This window comes from Hippoglossus hippoglossus, chromosome 6 (assembly GCF_009819705.1).
Source record: "Hippoglossus hippoglossus isolate fHipHip1 chromosome 6, fHipHip1.pri, whole genome shotgun sequence".
Classification (NCBI taxonomy): Eukaryota; Metazoa; Chordata; class Actinopteri; order Pleuronectiformes; family Pleuronectidae; genus Hippoglossus; species Hippoglossus hippoglossus.
In genome coordinates this window covers 24,630,082-24,657,071 of record NC_047156.1, presented here as the reverse complement: position 1 = coordinate 24,657,071, position 26,990 = coordinate 24,630,082, and the positions used below count along the sequence as shown (strand labels likewise).

At 41.4% G+C, this 26,990-nt stretch overlaps 1 protein-coding gene across 1 annotated transcript in view; it reads right to left on the bottom strand.

Moving 5' to 3' along the window:
- cttnbp2 (cortactin binding protein 2) overlaps nucleotides 1-26,239 on the bottom strand; it is an 89,046-nt gene extending 62,807 nt beyond the window's left edge. The window contains exons 1-2 of the mRNA XM_034587814.1: nucleotides 25,830-26,239; nucleotides 19,604-19,711 (exon numbers count right to left, since the gene is read on the bottom strand). Coding sequence (XP_034443705.1) covers nucleotides 19,604-19,711; nucleotides 25,830-25,958 — 237 coding nt within the window. The 5' untranslated portion in view covers nucleotides 25,959-26,239. The remainder of the gene's footprint in view (nucleotides 1-19,603; nucleotides 19,712-25,829) is intronic.
- Between the last annotated feature and the right edge of the window lie 751 nt (nucleotides 26,240-26,990).

The following is a 26,990-nucleotide window of genomic DNA, read 5'->3' as shown; positions in this document are numbered from 1 at the left end:
ATGTTGTCGAAGACTCATCAGCTGAACAGCCTCTGATCATTGTTTAGTGCAGGTGTAGAATATGGAGGGATCCTGTAATTCAGCTACAGTGATTACAAGTTAAACACATCACATCCATGCCCTGTAAACAGAACGCTGTGCAGTGTCTCTGTTGCTTTCTAATGAAAACTTCTGCACCGACAGATGGACGGATATAATCACTGATCACTATATCCATCCTTATTATGTAACCGTAGGATAAAAAAACGAATTAAACAGGTGAAACTAAATGCGCAAATGTCGAAAGGAAAATAGGAAGGGTGGTAGAAAACAAAGAAAAGGGGTGAAGAAAGCAGAATGTTAAGACGCATGAAGAAAACAACCATATGTAGGAGGATGAAAAGAAGAGAGGACTTGGGTTCACTGTGAGAAAAGCTTAAGACAAGAAGAGAGTGTGAAAGAGTTGGAAATAAGAGGAGAGTCTGAGCTGGCCCTCGCAGCCATCAGCCGTGATAGGTCTGGAGTGACGTGTCTGGGCTACGGCTGAACTTCTCAACAGCCCTGAGCGTACACCAACTCCCATACCCTGCCTGCCCGCCTGCTCTGTGGCCCTGACAGATTATCTACCAGCCTCCCTATTTTCAGCCATTTCATTTATCCATAGTGACATGCAAGCAAAGGGAAGGAGGGAATTCACTCAGAGACGTTTCTAGCTCTCAATTGTTTAGGTATTAGACTGAATCAGTCAGATTGACGGATCATTAGGCTGCCTGTTCAACACAGCTGCTGAATTACTTGTCGGAGAAAGGAGCAGCAGCATAACGTGGGCTGAAGACGGAGATAATGACTGAAATCCCAGTGACACTTAGGCGCTGCCCACTCAAGTTAAATTAAGCAGGTTGTGAGCGTTGGCCCTCACGTCACATATTAAGCATCATTTTGTTTTTTCCTTACATGTTTGCAGTTCAGAGGCTCTTTCTCATTCGTCAATCAGCTGTGATTTGTTGCAGCCCACCATGACGTCACCCATTGGTTTGTGAGCTGCCGTTTTGAAGCCTCTAGTTTGTTGTTTTGTCCAGCGCCATCTTGTTTTTTTTTAAACCAGAAGTAACCATATTTGGAGGAGTCGAGGCAGATGGCCCCATTATAGCTGTCAATCACACTGTATCCCGCCCCCCTGTATACTATATATCATCTATTTGACTTTAAATGGGATCATTTTAAAAATCGGGCTGTATTGAAGAAGACTTAAAACTAATGATTCACACAACTCCATGAGAAAATGATTACTTACATTTAAAATAATTTCTCTCATAGACCGGAGGGCACGTCCATTCTTATATACAGAATCTGTGTGTTTGTAAATCAGGTCATTGTGTACCACTAACTATGGGAAACTTAAGAAGCAAGTATCAAGGTTTTCAGTTTGTCAACTCCTGATCAGTATGTGTGCTTAAAAAAATGGCTGTTTCCTTAAAACCCAGATTTTTTCTCCCCATCTCTGTATGTCCCTATAGCGAAAATAAATGTAGTCCATCACTTCTCCACGTTTTCATTAGATGACTATTTCCTTCCAGCCACTCACACAAATGTCACACACACAGGGAATATTCAACCAATAATATTGATTGGCCTGAAGTCACCTATAAAGAGCGCTGAGCTGGAAAGGAGAGACTTAAGAGTTTCAAGCTATAGAATCACTTTTTAAAATGTAAAAACCTCCCTGCTGTTACAGGTACTGCTGTACCTTGACAATCATTAAACAGAAACTATGACATTTTATCTAATTAACAAATGTCTGAAATCACTAAAGAGACGGCCACAGCAAAAATGCTTCAAATAATAGGTTACAGACAAGCATCAGAGTGACGTGATGCTCCCTTTCATCCTGAAATGAACAGGTTAGATAAAGGGCAGAGAAGGAGCAGAGGAGACAGGTAGAAGGGATTCTTTATTCTCAGACAAGAGGTTATTGGAGTCAGTAGACAGGAAACAGTGGGATAGAGGAGATGATGTTTGTGGATGGGAACTTGTTCTCTGCCTCACGTCATTGTCCTTAAAACAAAATAGTTTTTGCTGGACAAGATCCATTCCACCCATCCATCCATTATCTATCAATAACTGGCTTATAATTTAAGGGTCACAGGGACAAGAAAATGGATATAAAAAACTGTGGGTTAGTGGGACAAGTGTGACTGGGCTGAAATACGAAAGCAAAGCAAAAGAAGAGAAAAAGGGAAATGGAATGAGACATTACTTTTAAAATCGCTCAGATATCAGGTAAAAATGTATCAGGAAAACGCTTCAATATTTACATCCTGTCACCCTTTTCACCCCTTCAGTTAAACCAATCAAACCAATTTGATGAATTTACTCTTCCCTTTCTTTCAGTCAGGTCTCTCCTGACTGAAGTACGGTTGCAGAATGGTGTCTCAAATCAAAAATGTCAAACATTTAGTGAAGTGGACCATTCTTTGAAAGCAACCTGTTAGACATACTGTGTGAATAAGCTTTGTGTCACCACACAATCATCATCATCCAAAAACTCATGCATTACATACAAAACTTAATCTTAAATCCAACCTAAACCATATAACCAATCTTAGCTCTAAATATGCCAAGAACAGGCCAAACTGCAATCCCTTTGCAAAATGTTCTCACTTTGCAGATTCAAAGTCAATCTGGTCCTCACAAAGATAGAAACTTAAAGAAACTCACATGCAGGAGATAAACCTTGGTGACTCAACATTTGGTACAAACAGCCCTCAATTATTTTCTAATGCCTCCACAAAACCTCTAATGTACATACCAGGGCTTCCCATAAACAGGCCGTGCTGTAATGAGGTGGTGCCGCTGTTAAAAACAACATCTCACAGAGTCGAATTAAAACTGCCCGGGATGGAGAGAATAAAATCAACCCCATCGACGAAGGCTTGTGGTAAAAACAGAGCAGTAAAGAGGCGTCGGCTCGACCATAAACTGGTTTTAACGTCTTCTCCAACTTTCAGCCCGATGGAAACTCAGAAAACAATTTTTATTAAAATCAGGGATTGTGCAGCGTTCGACATGGAAATTGTTTTTAAATGTTCATTAAACACCTAAAACAGCAGGGCTGCAAGGAAAACGGAAAGGTGGACTGATACATCGACTGTTTTTCAGTAAAGTGTAAAAATGGTAAGAAATTCCCCTGAAATTTTCCCAAAGCAGAAGGGGATGTTGGTAAATTGTTGGTCCTTTCTGATCAATTTAATTGACAATAATATAAAATAGAGATAATCTCTTAATTTTCTTTAAAATTTTATAAAATGAGCGACTAAATAAATCAATATTAGTTCACTTCAGTGCCAACTTGGTGCTTTAATACTTTAAATCCCACAGATTTAAAATGTATCTTTTCTCACACGTCTTTTGACGAATTGTTACTCGATGCCAGCTGCTCTACACCAATAGTGGCTTTAATTCTACCCATCTGACAAACACACAATTTTATTCCACAAAAATGTAAGTAAATATCCTGAGGTAACTTGTGATTTCCCATAATGTGCACTTTACACCCTTTCTTCTGCCAACGAGTGTTTTAAAAGTGCATTTACCCATTTTATCCCATTCTGGAATCTAACTTTTTAAATCTATTTAGTATAGCCCCAGAATTACAACTGAGTTCATTTCCAGTTTGACCAACAACCATGTGTTTATGTAGAGAAGGTTCATTATCGTATATCGGCATCAGAGTTTATGCTGATTGGACCTTTTCTCCATCCAGACCCCGCAGTCAGGACCTAGCCATCTCTGGCACTCTGGCCCCGTCCCACCATGTGGCCGCTTGGCGAGGCACGAACCAACTCTAGTGTGAAACTGAGGGTTGGTAGCACAAGGTCAGAGCAGCAGGTAGACCCTTTAATCGGTGTCTGTCGTGCAGAGAAGAGCTGGCACTTTCTGAAGAAGTTACAGACCACGAGTCTGCAGAATTTCATTCCAACAAACCACCACACAGTCTGATTCTGCTGATTAACACGTCTTCATCCACGGAGGAGGAATTAATTAGAGAAATAAGCTGAATAGAGTGAAATCCTGCACACCGTCGGGCCAACACGGCACCAGTATACGAACGACAGCATTGAATAACAATCAATATTCAGACTGCAGCTTTAACCTACTTGTGATTTCAGCATTTCCTGTTTATCTCAGGGCTGCTTGACTCATCCCACTGGCTGATTTTATACTTTCTTTGCGAGTGTGTGCCGGACCGGGTTTGCAAAAATGGGACAGGCTGACTTGAGGCTTTGCATTTTTCTCTCTTCTTTCAGGTTTGGACTATTGGTTGGACAAAACAAGCAACTTCATAAAAAATGTATGGGGATTTTGACCCTTTTTTTACATGCTCCTAGAGCCATGCATTAACAGTCACCTACTATTATATAACTCTTGTATTTGACTCCATTTACATGATGTGGAAATTTGATTTACTATTAAGGTTGAACTGCAGCTGTACCCCAGGGTCTGTGTGCAAAATCCAGAAGTGAAAAGTGTCAATTTACACCAGCAGCATGTCAAAACTCCTCTTAACTGAATAACCTTTCAACAACTGACTTTGATAGATGAATTGGTAAAGAAATGCATTAAAAGCACCATAGTAAAGTGTTTGATTCTCACTAGAGAGGCACACTAACAATATCTGCACTGACACTAAAGTACTCAAATTGAAACTGAGAAAATAAATCCTCGTCTCTTTAGTCCCAACAGGTGTGACCTGCTGTCCCTTGTCAGATACAAAATGCTCGGCAATGCGAAGCCACAGAAACATCAAGTAACTTTCCCCCCCACACAGAAACCTTGTTTTCTGCTGATACAACCAAAAATTGCTGTCAAGGGCAAGAACAGAGCCGCCAGTGTTGCTCAGGAACTCAACGTCTAGACAAAGCAGTGGCTGTGTTGAGGCCGAACTCACAACCCCCTTGACAGCACTCTCTTCACCCACATCAGTCACGACCTCCAGCCCCCCACTCAGGGCAGAGCTCAGCCTGACCAGGACAGCACAGAGATCACACTGAGCAACAGCGGGGGTGGAAGGGAAGGCAGGGTGTTTGTTAGGGGGCCGTTGCCTTGGAGAGGAACAGCGAATATATGAGAGAAAAAATGCACATGGAGGGCACTGTAGTAGCTGCTGAATGCTTGTAAATTTAATTGCTTGGGCTACGATGCATTACTGCCAAGCCAACAGGGAGACAGTAAGTCGTGCTGGAGAGAGACGTGATCGATTAATGGCTGGAAAGGAGAAAAAGGAGGAAGAGGCCCTTATTCCCATACTGACTCAACTAAAACCTCTTACACTCCGGAACAACAGTGAATATATAGTAAACTGTAATTTGCAAACATTTACAACTTTGTTAACCTTTGAGTGCTCTTACCATATTTCACTCTGCCAAATCTCTGCCAGGCTACTTGTTCTCCTCAAGTCGACACACATGTTGGTTATCACAGCAAATGTAAAGGGATTTTTTGTCAGCAGAAGGTGGATAATAATGTTATGTTGTTTAGGAAAGAATCAGTCAAATTGTATAGTCCATGTTCACAAATCACAATTTGTGTCATAGGGTTCAACAAGATGACACCATCTGCCCTTAACCCTCAACTAAAGAGATTAAAAACTACCAAAAACAAACTTCTAGCAGGGAATAAGGTTGAAATCTCAGAGTCACATGTGATCACTGTGTGATGTTTAAAAATATCATAGATTGACTACCACAGTATTAAAACCAGAGACTGGTTTTATATAGGGTGATTTACATCATAACAAATGTCTGAACTAAAATGAAATAATTTGGAAGACTTGGGGTATGAAATAACTTTTAAGATTTTAGGAGCGCTGTAGCAAGTGGAATGCTAGTGCAGGGATTTTGGATTACTCCAACCAATCTGTAGAACTCAGGGTTACCCAGAGGTATATTTAGCTAATTAACAATGACAATTAGGTTTTAAATCCTAGATCAAACTATTTCAAAAATTAAGCCCACATGATTTCCCTACAGAAAAGTAAAGCGATCAACAAAGTCATAACTTTTAATTCTGAAAAGGACAAGACTAATGATATTTTCATGCATTGTTATTCACTTAACAGGCAGCATGGTAGTGATGGTGAGCACTGCTGCCTCAGAGCAAGAAGGTTCTAATTTGGTCAGGGTCTTTATGTGTGGGTTTTCCCAGGCTTCTCCAGCTTCCTCCCACAGTCCAGAGACATGAGGATTAGGTTAGGTTAATTGGAGACTCTAAATTGACCGTAAATTGAGTTGTTAGACCTGTGATACGCTAGTGACCTGTCCAGGGTGTATCCCGCCTCTCTCCATGTAGATGACGGATGGATGGTATTGACTAAAATATAGCAGATCCCAATCTTACTCTTTTTTTACTGAAGTTAACTGTGTTTTTTTTCTGATCAAGTCTGCTGGTGCCTCTCTGTACCAAGATCTGTAAACAGATTATTTTGACAAGCCTTCCTTATGTGAGTCAGAGATCTGATGGTAAGTTTGGCCAAATGCACGGATTTGCAGAGCTACAAGCGATTTATTATTAGATTAAGATTAGTGCACAAAACATTCAGGTTGTAGTTTCTCATTTCATCTCTCATCTCAGCACTTGTTGACCTTCACAGTTAAAATTACATTTTTTTTTACATCAGTGCATCGCATCAGTTGTCACAAATGAATTCCTGTGAGGAACTTGCCAACAGATCAAAATATAAGTGGTCTCTGGAAGCCAGCCTTTATACCTGCACAAAGATCTTCTGTGAGCGAAGATGTTCTGCTCTGTAACTGCTGTATAATTTGTGTACAGCGTGTTTTTACAGTCTCTACAACTCCAACAGTGTGATGTGTCTTCTCTGTAGCGGATCACATCATGTGAACTTCAAGAGTCACATTCTAGCGGTTAATCTTTCAATCATGTTGTATAAACAATTTAAGCTTAAACACTGAATCAGAGCCCCACGAATTTGGGTCAAGTGGCACTTGGAAACATGCCGTGTCAGAGAAGTAAACTACAGCTGTGTTATTTCAGTGCCTCTGGAACATGTTCAACTCAACTTTAAAGTCAATAGAAGGGTTGGGTATTGTTCGGTACCAGTGTCGAAACGGTGTCAGAACCGAACGCACAAAACAACAGTCAATGAAAAGGGCAGCTGTTTTTGGACGTTGAAATTTGAAATATTAACTGTTTAAAATATATTTAACTTAAATATACGAATATGAATAAGTGCAAAACTCTTAACAAATATACAAACCAAAATCCCATAGTAAATAAAACGTAACCCAACTTCAATAATTTAACACTAAATAACAGTTTCAGGGCTTGATACAGTAAAATACTCCAGCTCCAAACGCAGAGCATCCCTCTGCTTTCAAATGTATCTGGGCATTATCATGAGCTCTTGGATCCCTGCTCTCACCTATTGCTCGCACATTAGCTGCTCGTCCCGGTGCCGGAATTCTTTCGTGTAAAAACAGCCAAACTTCCCGTCCGTTTGGCTTTAGGCATTTTGTTGTCATGACGACTCGAGTTTGAGGTAGCTGCAGGCATTATGTGCTGCCAGAGACATCTAGCGAGTGTGTTGCTATAGTTGGGTGTTTTACTAGGGACTATAACCAGTGTTAAAGGACTCAGATCAACGCCAAAATATTAATGTTGATAATGACATAATCAGGACACCTCTAATTTTCACCATAAACTTTAACCAAAGTAGAACTTATCCTCTAGGGATCATGACTGTCTAAATGATTTCTTAGATATCCATCCAAAAGACATTAATGTCTGGATCAAAGAGGGGGAACCAACCGGCTGACTGAGCGACCAAACAACAACCTTAACATCCTTGGTTCAGTCTCTCTAACATCCTGTGTTTGCTTGGCATCAACCCACAATCCCACGCCATCAACGTCTTGGCCCTAAGAGCCGTTGATTTTAGTTATGACTGACTCACGCGTTTCTTTGACATTTGGATCAGAGCGTCTCTTCTGCTCACAGCCTCTCACTCACCCACAGCCTTCATTTCACACACTCGGCCGCCATCTTTCTGTCACCATCTCATGCAGTAGCTCCAGGTATCAGATTTATTGGCAAACTGCTCGGTGACACACGCTCAGTACCATCAGACTCTATGCAGCAGGTGGGTGGTTCATTGTTTTGCTCAAGGGCACTTCAGCAGGGATGAGCCAGAACATTTTCACCTGTGCAGTAACAGCTTCAGGCTGAATGACCCAGAATACATTTCCCTCCTTCTTTTCTTCTCTATTTTTAAGAATCTGCCAATAGCACTTTAAAATTACTACATTACAGCACTTCTGAGCACAAAGGAAGTGAAAGATCAGGCCTTTATTCAGGGCTGAAAATAAAAAAATGAAAGGCCATTATTGAAAGGACGAAAAAATAAAAAGCAACTTTAACTGTTGGCAAATGACTTCCTTCAGAGAATCATTTTTAAATTAGTTGTGAAATGGAAAATTAGTAGTCTTTATGTCACAACAGTGGAGCTGCTGGTGTTATTGCATCCATGAACCCTGGATCAGCATGTAGCAAAACTGTATATACACAGAAAGCTTTATCTTCTAAAACTTGTTATCTGAAGTTTTTTTAGCAAAACTTCTACTTTGGAAGAGTAAGTAGAGAGTACAAATTAAATGCAGAGCAGAAGCAGACAAGGTCTCAATTTATCATCATTATAGTCTAGTTAATACTGACTTTGAATTTAAATGAATGAGTGTTCAGCACAGTGATGACCCTTCACATTCAACTGGGAAAAGGTGCTTAAATAATTTGAAGTCTTTTTGTTTATAGTTTGTTTGCTAATAAATCAAATATTTTGGCTGCATTGAAACCTCTTTTAGAAATGGACTAGTTACACCACTACTGATCTATAGTGACATAATAGGTTTACTATGTGATAATGTAGAAATCGATCTGGTCCTTACTACCACAGCTAATAGCGGCAAAGTTTTATCTGCTGTGTTCTTGCAGCCTGAAAACTCCCACGCTCCTCCCCGATGCCTCTGGCTAGATGATAATGATGATGATGATCATCAACCATCAACAGCAGCAGAAAAACAGGTTCAAAGTCGGAACAGAGAATAACACATTTTTTCATCGAAGAGAATAGAACAGTAAAAAAAATAAAAATAAACTGTAAAACAATGGGCTATCTCAAATGACTGGTTACCTCCATCAGGGAAGAACACAAATAACATTTTGATGTGGGTCTGGATCAAAGGATGGATCCAGGAATTATTAATCACTTTTTCAACTTGCATAATAGTTTTTTTTTTTTTTTCATGTTGCAGCTGAATACCCCTCACCCTCCCCTCCAGACATGAAGGAGAACCTGTGTTAGCCTTCAGTTGTTATAAAAACTCAAAATGTGTTTAGTTTGTCAAGTTTGGACAACTGTAAAAAAAAACATGGCGGCCTCCGTAGAGAGGACACGCTCCTGATGTCAATATAAAGGCACATTCTAAGGTAAAGAAAACAGTACAAATAAGATGAAATACACAAGTGAAAACATCACTAGGATTATTTTAAAATTCAATTTCTGCCAATAGATCCCTTTCACCAAAATCTTACACCCTGAACCTTTAACCAACTTAACCGACATAAGCAAGATTAAGTCGGTTAGAGGTTATAAATGTCAGTTTCAGTACATTTTCGGTTTATTGCCCAGCCCTACTCAGTGGCCACTTTATAAAAAGGTACACCTGTAAAAAAACAATCTTCAGTTTTGACTGATGGTCACTTTTTTCAGTTTTCATGTGTTATATTTAGGTTGTTATTTGCAGTGGTGATGAACTGGACTGTATTCTGCCGAGAGGTGTTTGAAAAACACATTTAAATATAAAGCAGACTTGTGCACCACCAGCATTAATTGCATCCTCTTGGGAGGTTTTAACAAGAATTGCTCATCGAATGATTCGTAAAAGAAGAAGATGTGGCAGAGCTGCTGCAGTAGATCATATACTGTAGGTGTCTAATAAAAAGGTCAGGGATTCATGAGACAATAGAGATTCATCAATAAGTAGACTTTTCTCTTGTGATTAAGACAAAGAACTATATCACTTTCCGGGTTATCCATTTGTTTACTCTATAAATGTCAGAAAGTTTGTCCAAAATGCAGAGTTGAAGGGCCCACAAAGACATCTTCATGACTTCATGTCTGACCAACAGACCAAAAACCAAAACACATGCAGCTCACAGCGAAAGAAAAACAGAGAAACACACTGCAGCAAATCATCACATCTCGGAAGCTGGAGTCAGTCATTTTAAAGCACAAAATACCCGACGGACACACACTTGACAGAGAAACAGCAAACCAAGTCTTCACATTTCACTTTCACACCTCTCAAAAGTATGTGAATACTTCCTACTAACACAAGGTCATTTAAAAGGCACAAACACACACCTCATGTTACAGAAAACAAACTCTATTGTCCAAGTGTTGAAATCTTGGCAAAGTGTCAAGCATTATTTCTCTTTTTTTGTTAACCATCTCACAGGAGCGCGCGCGCGAGCGAGCGAGAGACACAGCACCCATCAAACTGTAGCCATGTCATCACATCAACTGACCGTGAAACCCTGAGAGAAACGGAGGCAGAAAAGTGGAACAGAGAGATTGTGGACTGATCTGCTTCATGAAATACTTGCACATAAATGACACATATACATTTATTACCTCCATCGAGCTAAAACTCATGCAGTCTAATACAACAGTCCTGCATTAAACCCTAATGAAGGTTACTGCACTGGCAGAGTTGTGGGTTCAAATTCCTGTGTAAGTCAATGGGCAAAACAACTGCGTTCATGTCCTGCCATAATTTCTGGATGTATGACTTTACATCAAACCCTGTTTTTCTTTCTGTTTTGAATATCTATAGAGTGCAAAGGTTTGGGCAAAATGACAATAATGATATACCTGGGCTGTAACTTACAGTAGTGATGATGTGTAACTGAATAGGAGGCTGACAAACAGCTCATTTACAGCTTTAAATGTAAAAATGTAGCCTCTATTATAAGCCTGGCAGAGCTATTGAAGCCAAAGCAGAGAGGGAAGCAGTTCACCCAAATTAATGATGACTTGACAGTTGTGGAAAACTACTTGCCTACATGAGGTACTTTTCCTCTTAAGTTATTTCTAAACCCTTATGAGCATCACAGATCAGCAGGGACGCTAAAGCTGCAGGATTTTACCCCTCTCTCTTACATACGGAGCCACAGTTCAATGCACTGTAACTTAAAATATACCACAAAATAAGCAAAACACAATGCAATTAAGGAATAAACTTCTAATACACACAATGCAACCAAATAGAACAAAAAACACTGCATACAAACTGGTACATGCTTGTAATTCAATTTGTGAATTCACACTAAAGATACTGAAGTCGGGTTCATTGCTTTTTATCCCCCTGACTGTTGTGTCTGTGTTGTCAAATTGATGAAGACTTTTTTTAATTTGCTTGGGATTTGTCTATAAAATGTGTTCTTAAGTTGCAGTGTGTTAAGCTCTTATGGCCTCTGTCTGAAACTTTCAAATCTGAGCAGAAAGGAAATTAATTTGTTTTTTCATTTCCAAGCAAAACTGTCTTTTTATGGTTCTATCTTCTAAACTAACTTGATTTGCTGTGTTTCTCTGTTTTATAACTGGCCTTTCTAAATTTTGACAATACAATCTATCTGACCGTTCAACTCCTCTGCAGTATGGTTAGGGGCCCAAGGAGGTGTAGTGTCGAAAGTGTTGCAATCTAGACATGCTCAATATTAATAAAGTTTGAATTAACAGCCAACTAGTGCTCAGCAGCGTTGACAATTACTGCAGACCACTTTAACAGTTTCATTACCACAGGTTGACCAAGCAGCCGGCAGATTTGCAGGCAGATTTAAACCGAAACCGCGCTAATAACATTAAAATCACAACATTGCCTCCCTCATACAAAAAGCAACTCCAACACCACTGTGGATTAATTTGTGATGAATGATCAGCCAGGAAAAAAAAAAAATCTTCTGCATTCCTTCCATGTTTTCATTTAATTTGTTGTGAAACCCGACACATACAGAACAGGCGGGTGTCCGACTTGACAAGAACATCCAAGTCCCTGTGTAGAGCGCAGCGCTGATCACAGCCAGGGTTGGGGGTTTGAGAGGGATGCACTTGCTGCACTGTGAGGAACATTAGATAAAAGCCATCACCGTGCAGAATGGACAGAGAGAGAGAGAAAGAAGGGAGGCTGGAGAGTGAATATATAGGCCTATGTAAAAAAAATAAAAGGTGGGGGGGGGGGGGGTTTACAGTAAAGCAAAGCATGGATGGATTAAGAGAGAGATGGCTGCTATGACCTACTTCCTGAGCACTTCACCAATCGCCTCATTTCACAGGGAAGATTTTACACACACACACACACACACACACACACACACACACACACACACACACACACACACACACACACACACACACACACACACACACACACACACACACACACACACACACACACACACACACACACACACACACACACACACACACACACACACACACGTCCGTGAAGCACATAAAGAATCTAAAGGCCAGTTCCACATGCAGTGCAGCTTTAATGACATGAAGTGCTTTTAAAAGAGAAAATGCTATTCAGGGCACTCTTAAACGGGTCGAAGGGAAAAGGTAAATTATGTAAAAGCCTCCATTCAGTCGGACATATTAAAGCTTTTCAAAAGGTGACCATCGACCACAGTGAGTCTTTAGTTGGATGAAGACGGAGAACAAAAACTGACAGCCGAAACAAACTAACAATTACATTATAAATATTTTTATAATGAAGGTGATAAAATATCCGCCATAAAAATCTATGTCTTCTATTTCATTCAGATGCAGACATGTCAATCCACCAAATATACAAATATGATGGGTTTCCTCTTAATGTGGGCTTTGGTCGACATGTTCTCTTTGGTCTGGGCGTGAGCGCCTGCAGAACATTTCTTTTTCTGTTACCTGTGTTGAAAAATGACAATGGCACTGGAAGCATGTGTGGCACTGAGACAACGAGTAATAATAATAGATCCATGAGTATCAGTCAATGATCTATTGATGTGCAAATCATTCATTGAAACTAGAGCTGCTGCTAATGATTGTTTTCATTACTTTTCATTTGTCAATTAATCTTGTAATGAAAATAGTGAAAGGTGCCAAAAACACATCCAAAATTATTCAGTTTGCCATGACAAAGAAAAGCAGCAAATCAAAAGGAGGAACTTAAGGCAGCAAATGTTATTCATTGATCATCAAAATAGTATCCACTACTAATTGCATCTGTAGCTGATTACATACAGGTTAACCATTTCCTTGAGAACAACTGCATGCCCACCTCCCAACAAGGTGGATTTGCAGTATGAAACAAGCTATTTGAATTTGAGAAGTTAATTGGGCATTTTTAACTATTTTCTGACATTGTTTTTCTTAATAGAGTTATCCAAGAATAAAAGTGACAAATTGATCAATCATTTAAATAGGTCCTACATCCATTATACATGCACACACACTCAGACATGCCATTTCAACTCTGAGACAGTCCACCCCCCTGGGATTGGACCAGTCTCCTGGATTGACTGACAGCACTTCAAAAACCACCCCAGCGCAGAAATACAAAAAAAAGACTGTCAGAAGAAATGAACTCTCCAGAGACATCCGGGTGAAACCAGCTTCCCAGAAATGGGGGGGGGGGGGGTGAGGATGGACGCCATGAGTCTTCGTTCCTAAGTGGGTGGCAGTGAAACATGAGCTTTTGAAGGAGGGTCCAGGTTGGGGGGGGGGGGAGTCTGGTTGCTAGGCAGCCAACCGATCAGAACAGGATGCTGATTGGCTTGTGTGTGTGTGTGTGTGTGTGTGTGTGTGTGTGTGTGTGTGTGCATGTTGTGCATGCTGTCTTTTGAACAAGAAAGGAGGAAAAAGAGGAAGAAAGACACGCATTAATATGTACAGCAATTGTCTTGTCTAAATGCCTACTTAACCTTTGCTGAATTAAGATTATTTTACTCAATAAAATTCAGACACATTATAGTTTACATGCTCTTTGTGAGGTGTTTTTATTCCAAATGTCTGAGAGTAAAGGTTTACTTGGTAATAGTGGAGCTTCTGATTGACGATGATGCCCGCACATTCTGCCAGTGCAGAGAGAGAAAATAATAACTTTTCTCTGTTGAAGGGCTTTTTCACCTCAATTTCAACCTCCAAAAAAGATGGGTCAGGTTGTGAGGATGATATTATTGCTCAGTATTTTGTTCAATTTGAATAAAATGAAAATATTCACGGATTCAAAGGGTCATAAATTTTGTGCAGCACATAATTGAACTCCTTGGGGAGACTTTGTAAAGCATCCCTCTCTATGAGGAAAAATAAATAAAACCAAAATTGCAGCTCCGGGAGAGTAATGCGATTTTTAATATATTTCGGATTAAATGTGCAGCCCACAGAGATGGAGAGATGCAGCAGGAGGGGAACAGAAATACAAAGATTTATATGGAAGGAGAGAGATTGTCAGACAGTAATGATGAGTAACGAGCTGCCACAGAGTCTGTCCAAAGAGATAAGAGCAGAGATAGAAACAGAAAGCAGTAAGAGACACTGATCGACAGGGAGAGAGGACAGGATGTCCAAAATGTTAAGATTTGCAGGAAAAAAAGAGACACACAGATACAGAAGAAGACAGAAATTGCTGAGTGTATGTGTGTGGAGGGGAGATATGGAAAAGCCCAGCAACAGGGCATGCCTGAAATAGCTAGATGGTTGGAGATAACGTGACGCTAGAGAAAGCCTGATGGCTCGGGGCATGTGTTGTGTTGTGCAATGCATGTATGAGCCCAGTGGTGACAGGAGCTTCATGGACTCTCTTAGTCATATGGCAGATCACATGACTACAGAGGGGCTTGTCCGCATAAGGCCGGACGCAAGTGTGCAGAAACACTGACTGCCCATCTGGACTCTTGAGCTCGGCGACCTACTGTAACTTACAACCTCAATGTAACTTTGATAAAGGGACTTGAAATACAAGGCTTGGATACACAAGTCTGTCACACGTCAATAAAGAAGTATGTAAAGCTTCTGGCTCATGAGAGAGACTGCTTCTTTAAAACTTAAATATTTATATCTGTAAAACACTCATCTAAGACCTGTCTACAGTTAACTGTAGCTGGCTGGACACGAAGCTGCATTTTCGTTTTTCTTCCAATAATCATGATGGTCTTCGCCAATAAAAATATCAAACCATCAAGTCATTTTCACAAAAGTACAGACTTCAAATCTGACACCTCCGCCTGTACAGTATCTGTCTCCCACTGAGACTCACAGAACATAACTGCCCACCAGTTAGAAGCCATTTCACACTGTCCAACTTTCCATGTCTTAGTAGTGTGTGTTATTAGTCAACAAAACAGGAACAGCAGACCTGGAGATGTTAACGATCACTTCTGTCTACATACATTGTAATTTAAATTCCTGTAATGCTTCAACTGCATTAGGTAATATCTTTTAATAATATCATTGAATCCAATAACCCCTAACCCCAGTAGGAATTAACAAACTCTGCAGATTTAAGTCCCTTTTAGCTTCTATTAGCTTGTTGTGTTGGCTCTGTTGCTGCACAAACACTATAACTGTAGGGACCAATTTCCAGTTGACAACATTAACTGTATGCCAATTGCCTGGCATGTAAATAGCAGATGGCTTAAGAAGTACTAGCTGGTGAAGAAAGCTCTAAATGTTTGTCTAAGAAATTGGTGGCGAACAAAGCAGAGTAAATAAAAGCGTGAATAGTGGATGTAGGACCGCCCTGTTCACCATCAGATAGTTGAGAAGACATATTGTCCAACCATGTCTGAATATATTTTCAGACAGCTCTCCAGGAGGACACTCAGTGTGGCAATTGGTTGTTCATATGAAAAGGGCTTGAAAACTGATTGAGAGGACTTCAGTTCTTGGCTGCTATCTCACCTCCACAGAGCTGACCATTCAACAAAGAATACAGTTTAAAATTCTCCTCATCACATACAAAACCCTCCACAACCTTGCCCCCTCTTACCTCTCTGACCTCCTGCACACAATCCCACCCGCAACCTCAGATCCACCAACACCAACCTCCTCAACCCTCTTACCATGTCCAAGCACCGAACCAGGGGGTCAGGGCCTTCTCCATCGCTGTCCCCTCCCTCTGACTCTCTCCCCGAACACCTCAGACTGTGGACTCACAACTCACCTTATTAAATCTGCTTTTAATCTGTGATTTATTTATGTGTTATAATTGTTTTTAATGTAAGATGACTGTCCTTTAACTGCTATAATGTTACATTATTGTTATTGTTTTTATAGTCACTGTTTTTACCATGTTAAGTGTCTTTGAGTACCTTTTAAAAGCGCTATACAAATAAAATGTATTATTATTAATCTGCTTGGACTGTCCTCACATAAAAGACAATTTTTATCAATGTCACTTAAAGCTTCGGGAATATCTGTGATTTTGTTCCTGTGCACTGAGCAACAAAAAAGACAACAGCAGGCACCTACTGGTTATTTATCAATCCCTCTGGTGGCTGACGACCAATATTTAAATTTGAGAGACCTTGCGATCTACCATCTCCATTATGTGTACAGCATCAAAACTGAACAGGCTTGAAGCATGGTGTCTTTGTATAATAAAAAAATTTTTTTTTTTTTTTTTTTAAAATCACAAAAAATGGTGATAGTGGCACCAGCCAAAGACGTAATCTCCGTTCGGGCTTTTAACTTTATCTACTTCGACTCAGGCTGCTACTCAGCCATCACTGGGCAAAGCTGATCACAGCTACCTCCTTTTAGAAGTGGATCATATCCCTGTGGCTTCTTGATACAAATACAAATTTCTGCTCTGGGAATTGGGTAAAGTTGCACTCTCCAAACGCCCTCTGGAAAGCTCTTGGTGCAGAAGAATGGGTGACTTGTGTAGCCATCGGCCACGGTAAACATGTGATATCGCTGTCATTTGGCTAATCCGCTTACGGCCTCCTTTCTTTGTCTCCAGGATGAAACCTGATACGGCAGCTCAGCCAGCTTTAGCCACACGCCAATTATTCTGCGGCACCAAAGCCTCTTAATAACACCCAAACGCCACAAACAATCGTTGTAGCTGTGCCAAGCCATGGAACTTTGGTTCAGAAGCGTTTGGTGTGGTTGTGTGTGCCACTGTAAGGTGCTAATACGACTGGTTAGCTTGATTTGTGATTTGATTGTCCAGTGAAACTGATTGCCCTAATGCTGGCCGCCCGATGATGCTTTTATTCAGGCTGTTTGGGAGGAGCTGGGGAGAGAAGTGGAAAGCGAATGGATGGGGGAGTAGGTTTAATCCTCTCTGTCACACTGTCCCGCTTTGTCAGACATGTTGTCGGGCCTCCATTTTTCACTCTCTTTCTGCATTTCACCCACCCTCAATGGCATTCGCTCTGATTTGAACCAACAATCTGGGCCTCTCACTCTGAATCTATCTTTCTCAACTGTCTCTTTTTCATTTATCTCCCACTTCTTCAGAGCCTGTCCCTCCTCCTGTCTGCCTCCCTCTCTCGGATAGGGCTTATCTGCAACGGAACAAACAGGCTCATTGTGTTTTTGCAAGAGCCATGAGGTTACCAGAGAGGAGGCTTATTTCATTAAAACTTGGATAGGATATCCATCTACAGGGGATATGTGGTCTACAGGGACTCTTAAAAACATGGGTGAAGTGTCTGTGAGGGTGAAACAGAAGAACAACCAATACCAGCGACACAAAGGAACAGGGAAGAGGTGACATTGGGACAAAGTCTATACTAAAGCTATATGGAGGGAGACTGCAGAAATGAAGCAGGGCAGATGGAATAGAATTAAAAAGGTGGGGGTAAAAGGCTGTAAACAATAGAAAATATTCAAATTACTGTCTGAAGTCAATGCTGTGATGCAGAGGGAAGCAGAAAGTCACTAAATGTTCAATACCAGCAACACTAAAGCCTGCAGTCACACAACAGACTCAATCGGAAAACTGAACAAACTGTGTGCAAGATAAACAGCCTTCAAATCAGCCAAAAAACAGAACAAGAAAAGGAATGGCTTTGGAAGATGGCTACACAACCATCAGTTAGATCACCAGAAGATGTGTTTGGAGTGCAACAAAAGAAAACACTATGGCACTACATGTCATTTCAGAGAATCAAATACATGGTGTTTGAACTGTAGCAATTGATAAGGACATCCCTCTTCTATATAGCCCAGTGTAACACAGTTGCACCGTAACAAGAGCCTATTTAAAAATGTCTGAGAGGACAGCCTTTAAGTGGAGCATGGACAAGCCGAGCCGACCTAAATACAGAACTGCAAGAAGAGAAGGACTTGCAGGGGTTTGTTCGGAAATAACTCAGAATTCCTGCCCCTGTAAAGAACCAGCTACACCTGGCACTTCAACAGCAATACAAAGTTCATTTATGTAAAAATTATCCCACAGGTCAACCAATCCTCTTTAATAGAGTTTAAACTAAAATGAAACCTTCATGATGGCAGGATTTATTACAGGACTTTAGTATCAGACTGAATCAGTAAATAGTAAATATGTCCACAAATACAAACAATGTTCAAGTGGAGATTCATACCTTACAACGTCACAGCAACTTATCAGTTATCTCATATTGTTTGGATGAGGGCAGAACATACCACACAGAGAACAGACTATAGTATGATGGCATGTAGTCCATCCCATTGCTTAGTTTAACACTCACAGATCTTATAGTTTCAAACTGTTGGTTTTGGCTGTTAGTACAACTTTGAGGTGATACTTGTGGCTCAGGGGTAAGAGCGAGAATTTTTTGACTATTCAATGTTGTAATTTCCCACAAGTGAAGGAGAAACATTCAAATGTCTTTTTTGTCAGATTGAACTGTCTAACCAACCACCTCTAAAATTCCATCATACTTCAGCAAGTCTTCACTAGGAGACAGAGCTAATATCCTCTCGTTTTTCTCAAGCTCAGAGTTTCACTAGCAAATTAAAAACTATTTGACCTTTTATACTCAAGCAGCACCTTTCCCCTCATTGGTTTTCAATAGTCACTAAAGAACAGTAGGAACCAGAACCAGCTTCAGTCATCTCTTTATTACAAAGCAGGTGGTGCTGGATGGACACAAGGATTTGATCACACTGGCCTTTCTGGCAAGATACCTAGTGCTAACTAGTCGCTCAGTCAGCTCCCATTCCACAAAGGCAATTAGAGAGACTGCTTATCAGCGGGTAATTACAAAGGGAAGAAAGAAACAGTGGGGCAGAGTCTTTCAATGTGGTCACACAATTGTTCTGCACATTTCTGGGATCAAGCCACTGACTCAGATTTGGTGATATTGCCTTCATTTAGCAGCTTTCACAAGCATTCATCTTTCATTCCAGCGAGTGATACCAAGACAATTCTGGGTCACAATTACAGCTAATCATCTCATCTCAAGCAATTGCACAAAGGAAATCTGTTCTGAATAGGTTGTGTTCAATTAACCCGACAGAGGCTGTGATAGCAGTGGTTTAGCTTGTGAGTGGGTAGGTGTTGTCTGGGCTCACCCTCAGGGCTTCTATGACCAGGTCTCGGGCTTCCAGCTCTCCCTCCATGATACTCAGCAGGGTGAGCAGCTCTGGCTTGCTCAGGTTATCCATGTTGAACTCACATTTCTGCAACACAGACCAGAGACAACATGTTAGAATCATACAAACTGTTCATTTTTAAATTGAGACCTGATGATAAACCTTAAAGGAAAGGTTCATGATTTAGGTACACACACAAAATTCAGTACAGCAAAGTTCTATGCCTGTGCAGAAATGTATTCAAAACTACATCAGCAGTGCGAGTAAGCCATATAAAGTGGTTATCTTGCAAAGTAACACCATTTCTAGTATTAAATTCCCTTTGTGCATTTCCACAGTCCCACATCACTCACATTGAGCCCTCATTGGAGAGAAATCTATAACAACAGGAACTAGAATTATACTCAGTCAACCCCATGCCTCAGCCAAGGCCCAACTGTCTTCTTAAATTCAACACACTCACAGATATCAGTCCTCTGAGTTCAATAAAATCAGTTCAGTAGTTTTCTGCATAATCCTGCTAACAGACAAGCAAACGGCAACAAAAAAGTAACCTCCTTGGCAGAGGTAATGATTACAGCAAAAAGAAAAAAAACATTGTTCATGAAAGGGGTCACCTCACTATTTTTTAGACGGACGTAGAAAATTGTGATCCTCTCTTTTAATACATATCAACTAGCCGTGAAATTGTATTCACAACATAGTGCATTTAAAGTCATTCTGAAAGTTGGCACCAAATGCTCTAGATTTGTAGTATTTTTTACCAGATTTAATATCTCAAAGTTATGTGAACTTTAGTCAAATTTAGCATGTCACACAGCTAACATTAGCGTGTGAATTTGCTCACAGTTAACAAGCTAACATTACACGTAAAATTTGTTAATTGCAAAGCTAATGTCAATATCCTCAGTATAGACTTCAGAAAAATAAAAGTTGCTCACATGACAAATTAATTTCAAGTCTCCAACTGGTCTCGTTAAGTGCTGCCCTTGAATTAGGCTAGATGTCCGGCTACCTCGAAGCTATTAAGTTCTAATTACATTTAGCTAGGCCATTAGGCACCTACTTGGTCAATAGCGACTGCAGGGCTAGCGGGTAGGGATGACTGTATTTGGGAATGACCAGACCACTTCATGTTTCGCCTCGTGTCAATTAAAAGCTTTTTTCAGGTCTACTTATAAGAGTAAAATGGCTGTGTTGTCTTGGTCAAGTCTCTTCTTAAGGAAGAGGGAACTACTTGTTTTAAGTCAATTATTCTCCAACAGTGAATCATGTTGTGCTACAAAAACACTATAAATGTTGTTTATAAAGCTAGAAATGTCAGTGTATTTTTGGGGGTTAAATATGATTCTTTCTTTAGTGTCATTTTTCTTCCACCTGCCTCTGAAACTCAGATTTAACTCTAGGTTAGCACATTACAAAAATTTACTTCATTTTAACAACATAAGACTGTTTACTGCCAGGGTTTTAAAAAAGACTTTCCCAAGTGTTATCATGTGTGACAATCTAAGTGAGAAGTTATTTTGCAGATTTAGATGTCATCTTGCAAAAAAGGTGCATTGTTGTAGTTTTAACTGCCTCAAGAATATAAAGTAGACCAGTTTCAGTATTCAAATACAGGCACAAAAACATTATGTCTATACAGTAAGTGTTTCATACATTTAATAGTTAAAAGAAGCCACCTTGAATAGGAGTCTTACGGGTATTTGCATGGCAGTTTATAGGTCAAGTGATTAACTGAAAGTTGCAGCCCTAATTAAGTATATTTATTGTTGTTGAGGAACAACATTTAAGGTCAAAAATTAAATAAGGTTGAGGAAAAATTATTGAATGACAGGTCAGTGACTAACTCAAAACATCGGGTATTTGCTAGAAGCTTTTCTATTATTAAGATGTAAAATTCAACAATAAACCAAGAGGCATTTTGTCAAGAGGACATGATGATTTGGGAACAATGAGTCCTATTCAGAGAGAGCTTCCTGTGTTATCCCAGTCACATCTCTAAACATCACAATGGCATCTGGTTGGTTGACATTCCAAAGCTAAGCGTCAAATTGTTGTGTCAAGGTACATTCAAAGCAAAAACCTTAGTGAGGTAAATGACTGAAATTCTTAACTGGAAAGCAAAAAAAAAATGTGTAAACTTAAATAGAGGGGCCAAAAGACCACCATCCCCGATTACCATTTTTGCGACTACTCCTGCCATCTGTTGAGAAAGCGACATCCCGCTGCATTCCCAATATCTAGAAGATTCTCACCAAGCTATGTGTTCAATGTAACAGGCAAATGGAGGAAGTGGAGAACTGTGCTGCACATCAGGCGTATTGCTACCTGCCCATTCTGGTGAATTCAGTTGTTAGCAGGCCCCTTAGGGCTGATTTACAAGCTTCCATCAAAACCTCTGCCAAGAATATTCCATCTAATCAACGAGTCACACATCTCCAGAGGTCCATTGCAAAGAATGTGACTTTGAGCAGGCCGGTCTGAGTTTTCAACAAGCTGCTGCCTTCTATGTGTCCTTTATACACTGCTGTGACATTATTTATTTCACCGCAAAGGGGGGAAAAGTTCATGCTCAAACAACTGGAACTGTGGTCATAAATCGATATGAATAAACAAACTAATAATCTCTCTTCGAAAAGCTTTTCTCATATAATGTGAGGTTTTAGCCAGGAAAGCTTTCTGAAGACAGGTGCTAAAACAAGTTTTATCAAGAAATCAGCTTTTTGCAAAGGACGTTTTGTGCCTGCTCGCTCAAATATCGACCTTCTTCTTTTCAGAACAAGGGACAGGAAACTCTTACATCAATCACATGTTTCTGTTTAGTCAAACCACAATTTGAGTCTGATGCGATCACAGCAAAGCCTGGAAATAAAAGCAGGAGAGATTCCAAGGGATTGATTCATTCACATCGAGCCTTCCAATCGATCCACAACACCCCCTTTTCCCGGCAGCCTTTTCACCACTCAGAGGATTGATGGACTCAGGGACCCTTGATGGAAGGCAACCCTGAGCCAAGCTGTCCTGTCATGGGACCTTGGGTGGTGGGTGAGGTGGGGTGAGGGTTGGAGTGGACTGTCTCTCACGCTCTCTCTGGCATTTCAGCACAGTGAGCAGGTGAGGGAAACGAACACTAATTTGTTCCATGAGCTGTGAGCTGTGCGCCAAGGGCACGAGCAGCCTGGCCGACGTTCCGAGGCTCGCTGTTAGCCCCGCTCCACTTAATAAGACCCGTGTCATTTCACTGAGCCACAAGGGAAGGGAAATGCTAGCTCAGTGAAAGTTCCTTCCCTGTATTCTGCTGGCAAAAGCCTGGTTACGCCTGTAGGTTTCTCACATACTCATGTCCTGGTACTGCAAGCACTAAACTGTGGGGTATGACAGCCTGTACATGAGAAGCCATTGAAACCAGTGGTTACCAGGAAAATGCCATCAAATTGGAGGAAATAACAATTAATCACATAGTTCAATGAATTTAGTTTCAACAAAACACATTTTCTCATTTACTTCTTTTGGTATCTACGTATGCAGTTTAGATTTGGGATTGATTTGTCCATGTTTGCAATAATAGTCTCAAAATATCGGTACATTGGCAAAATTGTGTAATTTCGAGATAAAGTTGTATAAAAGCTATTTCACCTACAGTTGGCCAGCCACTCCAGCACGAGTAGCCACATGGCATATATCTTGAAAATAGGCCCCAAACACTTATGTCTCTCACTTGGCAAATAAAGCTAAAATGATTGTCACTGTATAGCTTAACTAGTGTGCAATAACATTTTCTTCGATGACTTCTCCAGCTTGTTAACAGGGTAGCCTAACATCCCTCTCCGTCCCACCTACTCTATGTAACAGGACAGAAATTTTGTTGTCAGGAAGAAGAAGCAATGACAGCGCAACAACTCGTGTTGATGGCACTCCTCCAACATGGCAGCATATCCCACATAACCACTGGTGACGACTCGCCAAAGTCAATTATATCTGGCCCATGTCCTACAGCATGGTTAGAATATGGGTCTGAACAGAGCAAATCTGTTTCATCCCCTTCAAACAGGTTCTATTTTTTGACATTCTCTCTATCATTTGTTACAAGACCACTTTATATGAACATTATGTAACTACTTCAATTGGGGTCTAATGGGACAAGAAACGTGAACGGCCAAGCAATCAGGCGTAAAATAATGTCAAACTTATCTGGAAACAAAAAGACGGAAATTATGAAATTTGTAACCCATCCTTTCCATTGAAAACTTTGCCCATTGTAAAGATTGAAAACATTCACTTCTTAAACTCTGACTAACCATAGTAGTCGCAAACACAATTTTTCTATATGAGAGAATAAAACCAACACTTTGGGGTGCTGCTCACTTTTTGTTTCACCTCAAATAAAAGGACAATATGGTCAACTAGCGAATTGCTGACATGTTATCTGATCATCACACTGCCCCCGTTTCTTTTCTAGTTAGAGTTGTTGTCCTTAGAGTTTGCATGGTTAAAAAAGCAAAACGTGAACTACAACTACAAAAACTGTGATCCAAGTTGTTTTTCCTTTCATTTCAGCAGCACAGATTGTAGACTGCCGGCCAAAGCCAACGTGTATCATAGTTAATGAGGGGGAGGTGATCAGCAGAGTGCCTTTCGCTGACCTCTGACCCCCCCTCTGGACTGTGAGGACTGGTCCTTCAGAGTCCTCACAAACGAGAAACTTCCCCCACCTAGGGTCAACAACGGACAGTCTGACATGGTTGAGCAAAGAGCAAAGTGCTTTATTTAACCATGGCAGGCATATGTGAGGGGGTGTGGGAGGGCATGGAGGCCCCTTTCGTTGGCTGGAGCCTGAGGAAGGAAGAGTACGCTGGCAGAGCGTCGGGTGAGATGAGGCTGCCCGGCTCCCATGTCCCTGGAGCACCTGTTCGCCTCGACACTAAATGTAAAGTAGCCTCGAGGCAGTTCTGAGCGCCCCTGACACGGTACCCCCAGCTATGCCCGCTGAGTCACTGAAATTAAGACCAATTTAGAAAGGTGTCTGGTGAACAGGGCCTTCACCCCCTCCTCCACTGTGCTGCCTCTGCCCTCCATCCACCCCCGCAGCTCTTCTCCCACCTCTCTCTCTACCATCTCTTCAGCACTGCTCAAACCCACCCCCACTATCACCCACCCACCCACCCACCTCAGGCACCGTGGCTGCTTTTTACTCCAGCAACTCCAAATGTTTCATCCAGCAAACCACTTCCATCCCAGCTCCAATCAAGTGCCTTTTTGGTGGTAATTTCACCAGTTGAAGTACAAAGATAAAACTCACTAAAAACAGAATGATGCCACAAACTGGGGCAAAAGCATCCCGGTCAATTTTGCATTAATTGTCAGGTCGACAACAACACTGGAACAGGTTGCACCATGGAGCCAGTTAAGGGAGGAGGACTTCACAGCCTCTAACCGACCAAGGCAGAGAGGGGTGGTCGAGCACATATGCTGCAACCTGTGAGAAACCACAAGTATGTGTGTGTAAATATGTCAAGCTCAACAAAGGAGCACTTTAACAGGTATACTTTGTGTTGCACTGCTCCTCTTGGTCCGTGGCCTGTAAATCAGTAAAGACTCACAGCTTCTTGCCCGTGAGGGTTCGTGTAGAACTGACTGGTGGACAACATCCGGACACGATCAGATCCACAGACCGAGAGGGTATCGTTTACAAAAATACAAAAAAGAAAGCTAGAACGAAATGCTGTCACCTCCCGCAGGCAACAAACCGACAACCAGCCTTGCTACAGCTTCTATTTTCAAACGTGACTGTGGTGCAGCTCGCTCAAAGTCTCTGCGTATGATTCCACGGACTGCAAATGTGCATGAGCCACAACCTGTGTAAGCAGCGATTCGTCCTCGACCAGGCGCAGAATAACAACAGCTGCGGGATGAATGTTCAAGAGGCGAACAAAAGGAAGAGGCCGCGGTGTTGGGAATAAAGGGAAGCCCACTAATGAGCCTGTGCTGGAGGCGTTAGGACTAACTCTGGGTCATTTAGCGCCTCGAACCGAGCAGGACCCTTGTTTTCCTCCAGACATTGTCGAGGGGCTCCCGCTGATCACCGCTGTTGCTTCGCGAGCCCGAGCGGAATGGATGCGCACTGCATTTCTCCCGCTGTCCGCCACCCCGGGAGAAAAACACCCGTGTGTCCGGGGGCTTTTCGCCAACCCGCGCGTCTTACCGTGTCCACACTCCCGAGCACGGCCGTCGCCAGTGTTTGTACCGGAGGAGGCTGCTCTCCGCTGGCTCCCTCCGACGCCATCTTCGTACTGTAGCGGTCTGCTGGAGTGAGGGCGCATCCGGCACTCATTAACTATTGCGCTGCTGAGGGCAAATCACGCCACGGACGGCCATGGAAAGGGAGAAAAGAGAGACGGGCTTTGCAGGAGCTGTAAACGGGGGAGAAGAGGACAGGTCACCGCCGTGAAAAAGCCCCGCAGCTGAGTGCGCGGGCTGCGTCTTTGAGAAAGGGGGCTGTGGTGTAGGCGTGGGCCGAGCGACGCGCACTGATCCAGATGCAGCGCCGGTGCGCTCCCAACCGGAAAGGAGGTGCGTCCCGGGAACTGATTGACAACAGCAATTGTTGGGCCTGTGGAGCTGTTTCTATTGGTTGTTAAATATTGGTCAAATGAAGCAGTCAGACCAGGGACCTGTCTGTGCACCTACTACAGTCACAGAGGTTCCTAAATATATATTCACGACAGTCTAGCACATCATTTAACAGCATTTCACAAGAAACAGCTTCATTTGAAGTTTTTTTTTACAGCCATTTTTGAACTTTTTTGTTTCCTTCATTGGAGGCACAATTCTTGGGGCATTTAAATCTTTTAAATCCCCTCAAATCTAAATATACATATATAGTACAGCACCATGCAGGGCCGTAACCAGCATTTTAGTAATGCTGAGGTCAAGAGCCCCCCACCCTGCATACATAAAAACTGAGTCAGTTTCCACATGTGGAAAAAGAAGCAATAGGAAAGTAAAGTTAAAAAACAATTCCACAATTTAAAAAGAATCCAAAGTAACTGTAAGCCTCAGAATTTTGCCTGAATAAAGGTGCAGCTGTATTACCTCAAAATATAGAGAGAGACGATGAGGACAGGTCGCCGCTGTGAAAAAGCCCCAGAGCTAAGTGACTGATTTATAACAACAATTGTTGGGCCTGTGTAGCTGTGAAATCTTGGTCAATAAACCAGTGTCCTGCAGGGGTCAGTGCCCCAGCACATCGACAACAGGGAATAAATACATTTCAAAATAGGTGAGAGACAAAAGCCTAATCTACATAAACAAATTGCATAAAAAAAACAGCTTCAATTGAAGCTTTTTAAAACCTATTTTAAAC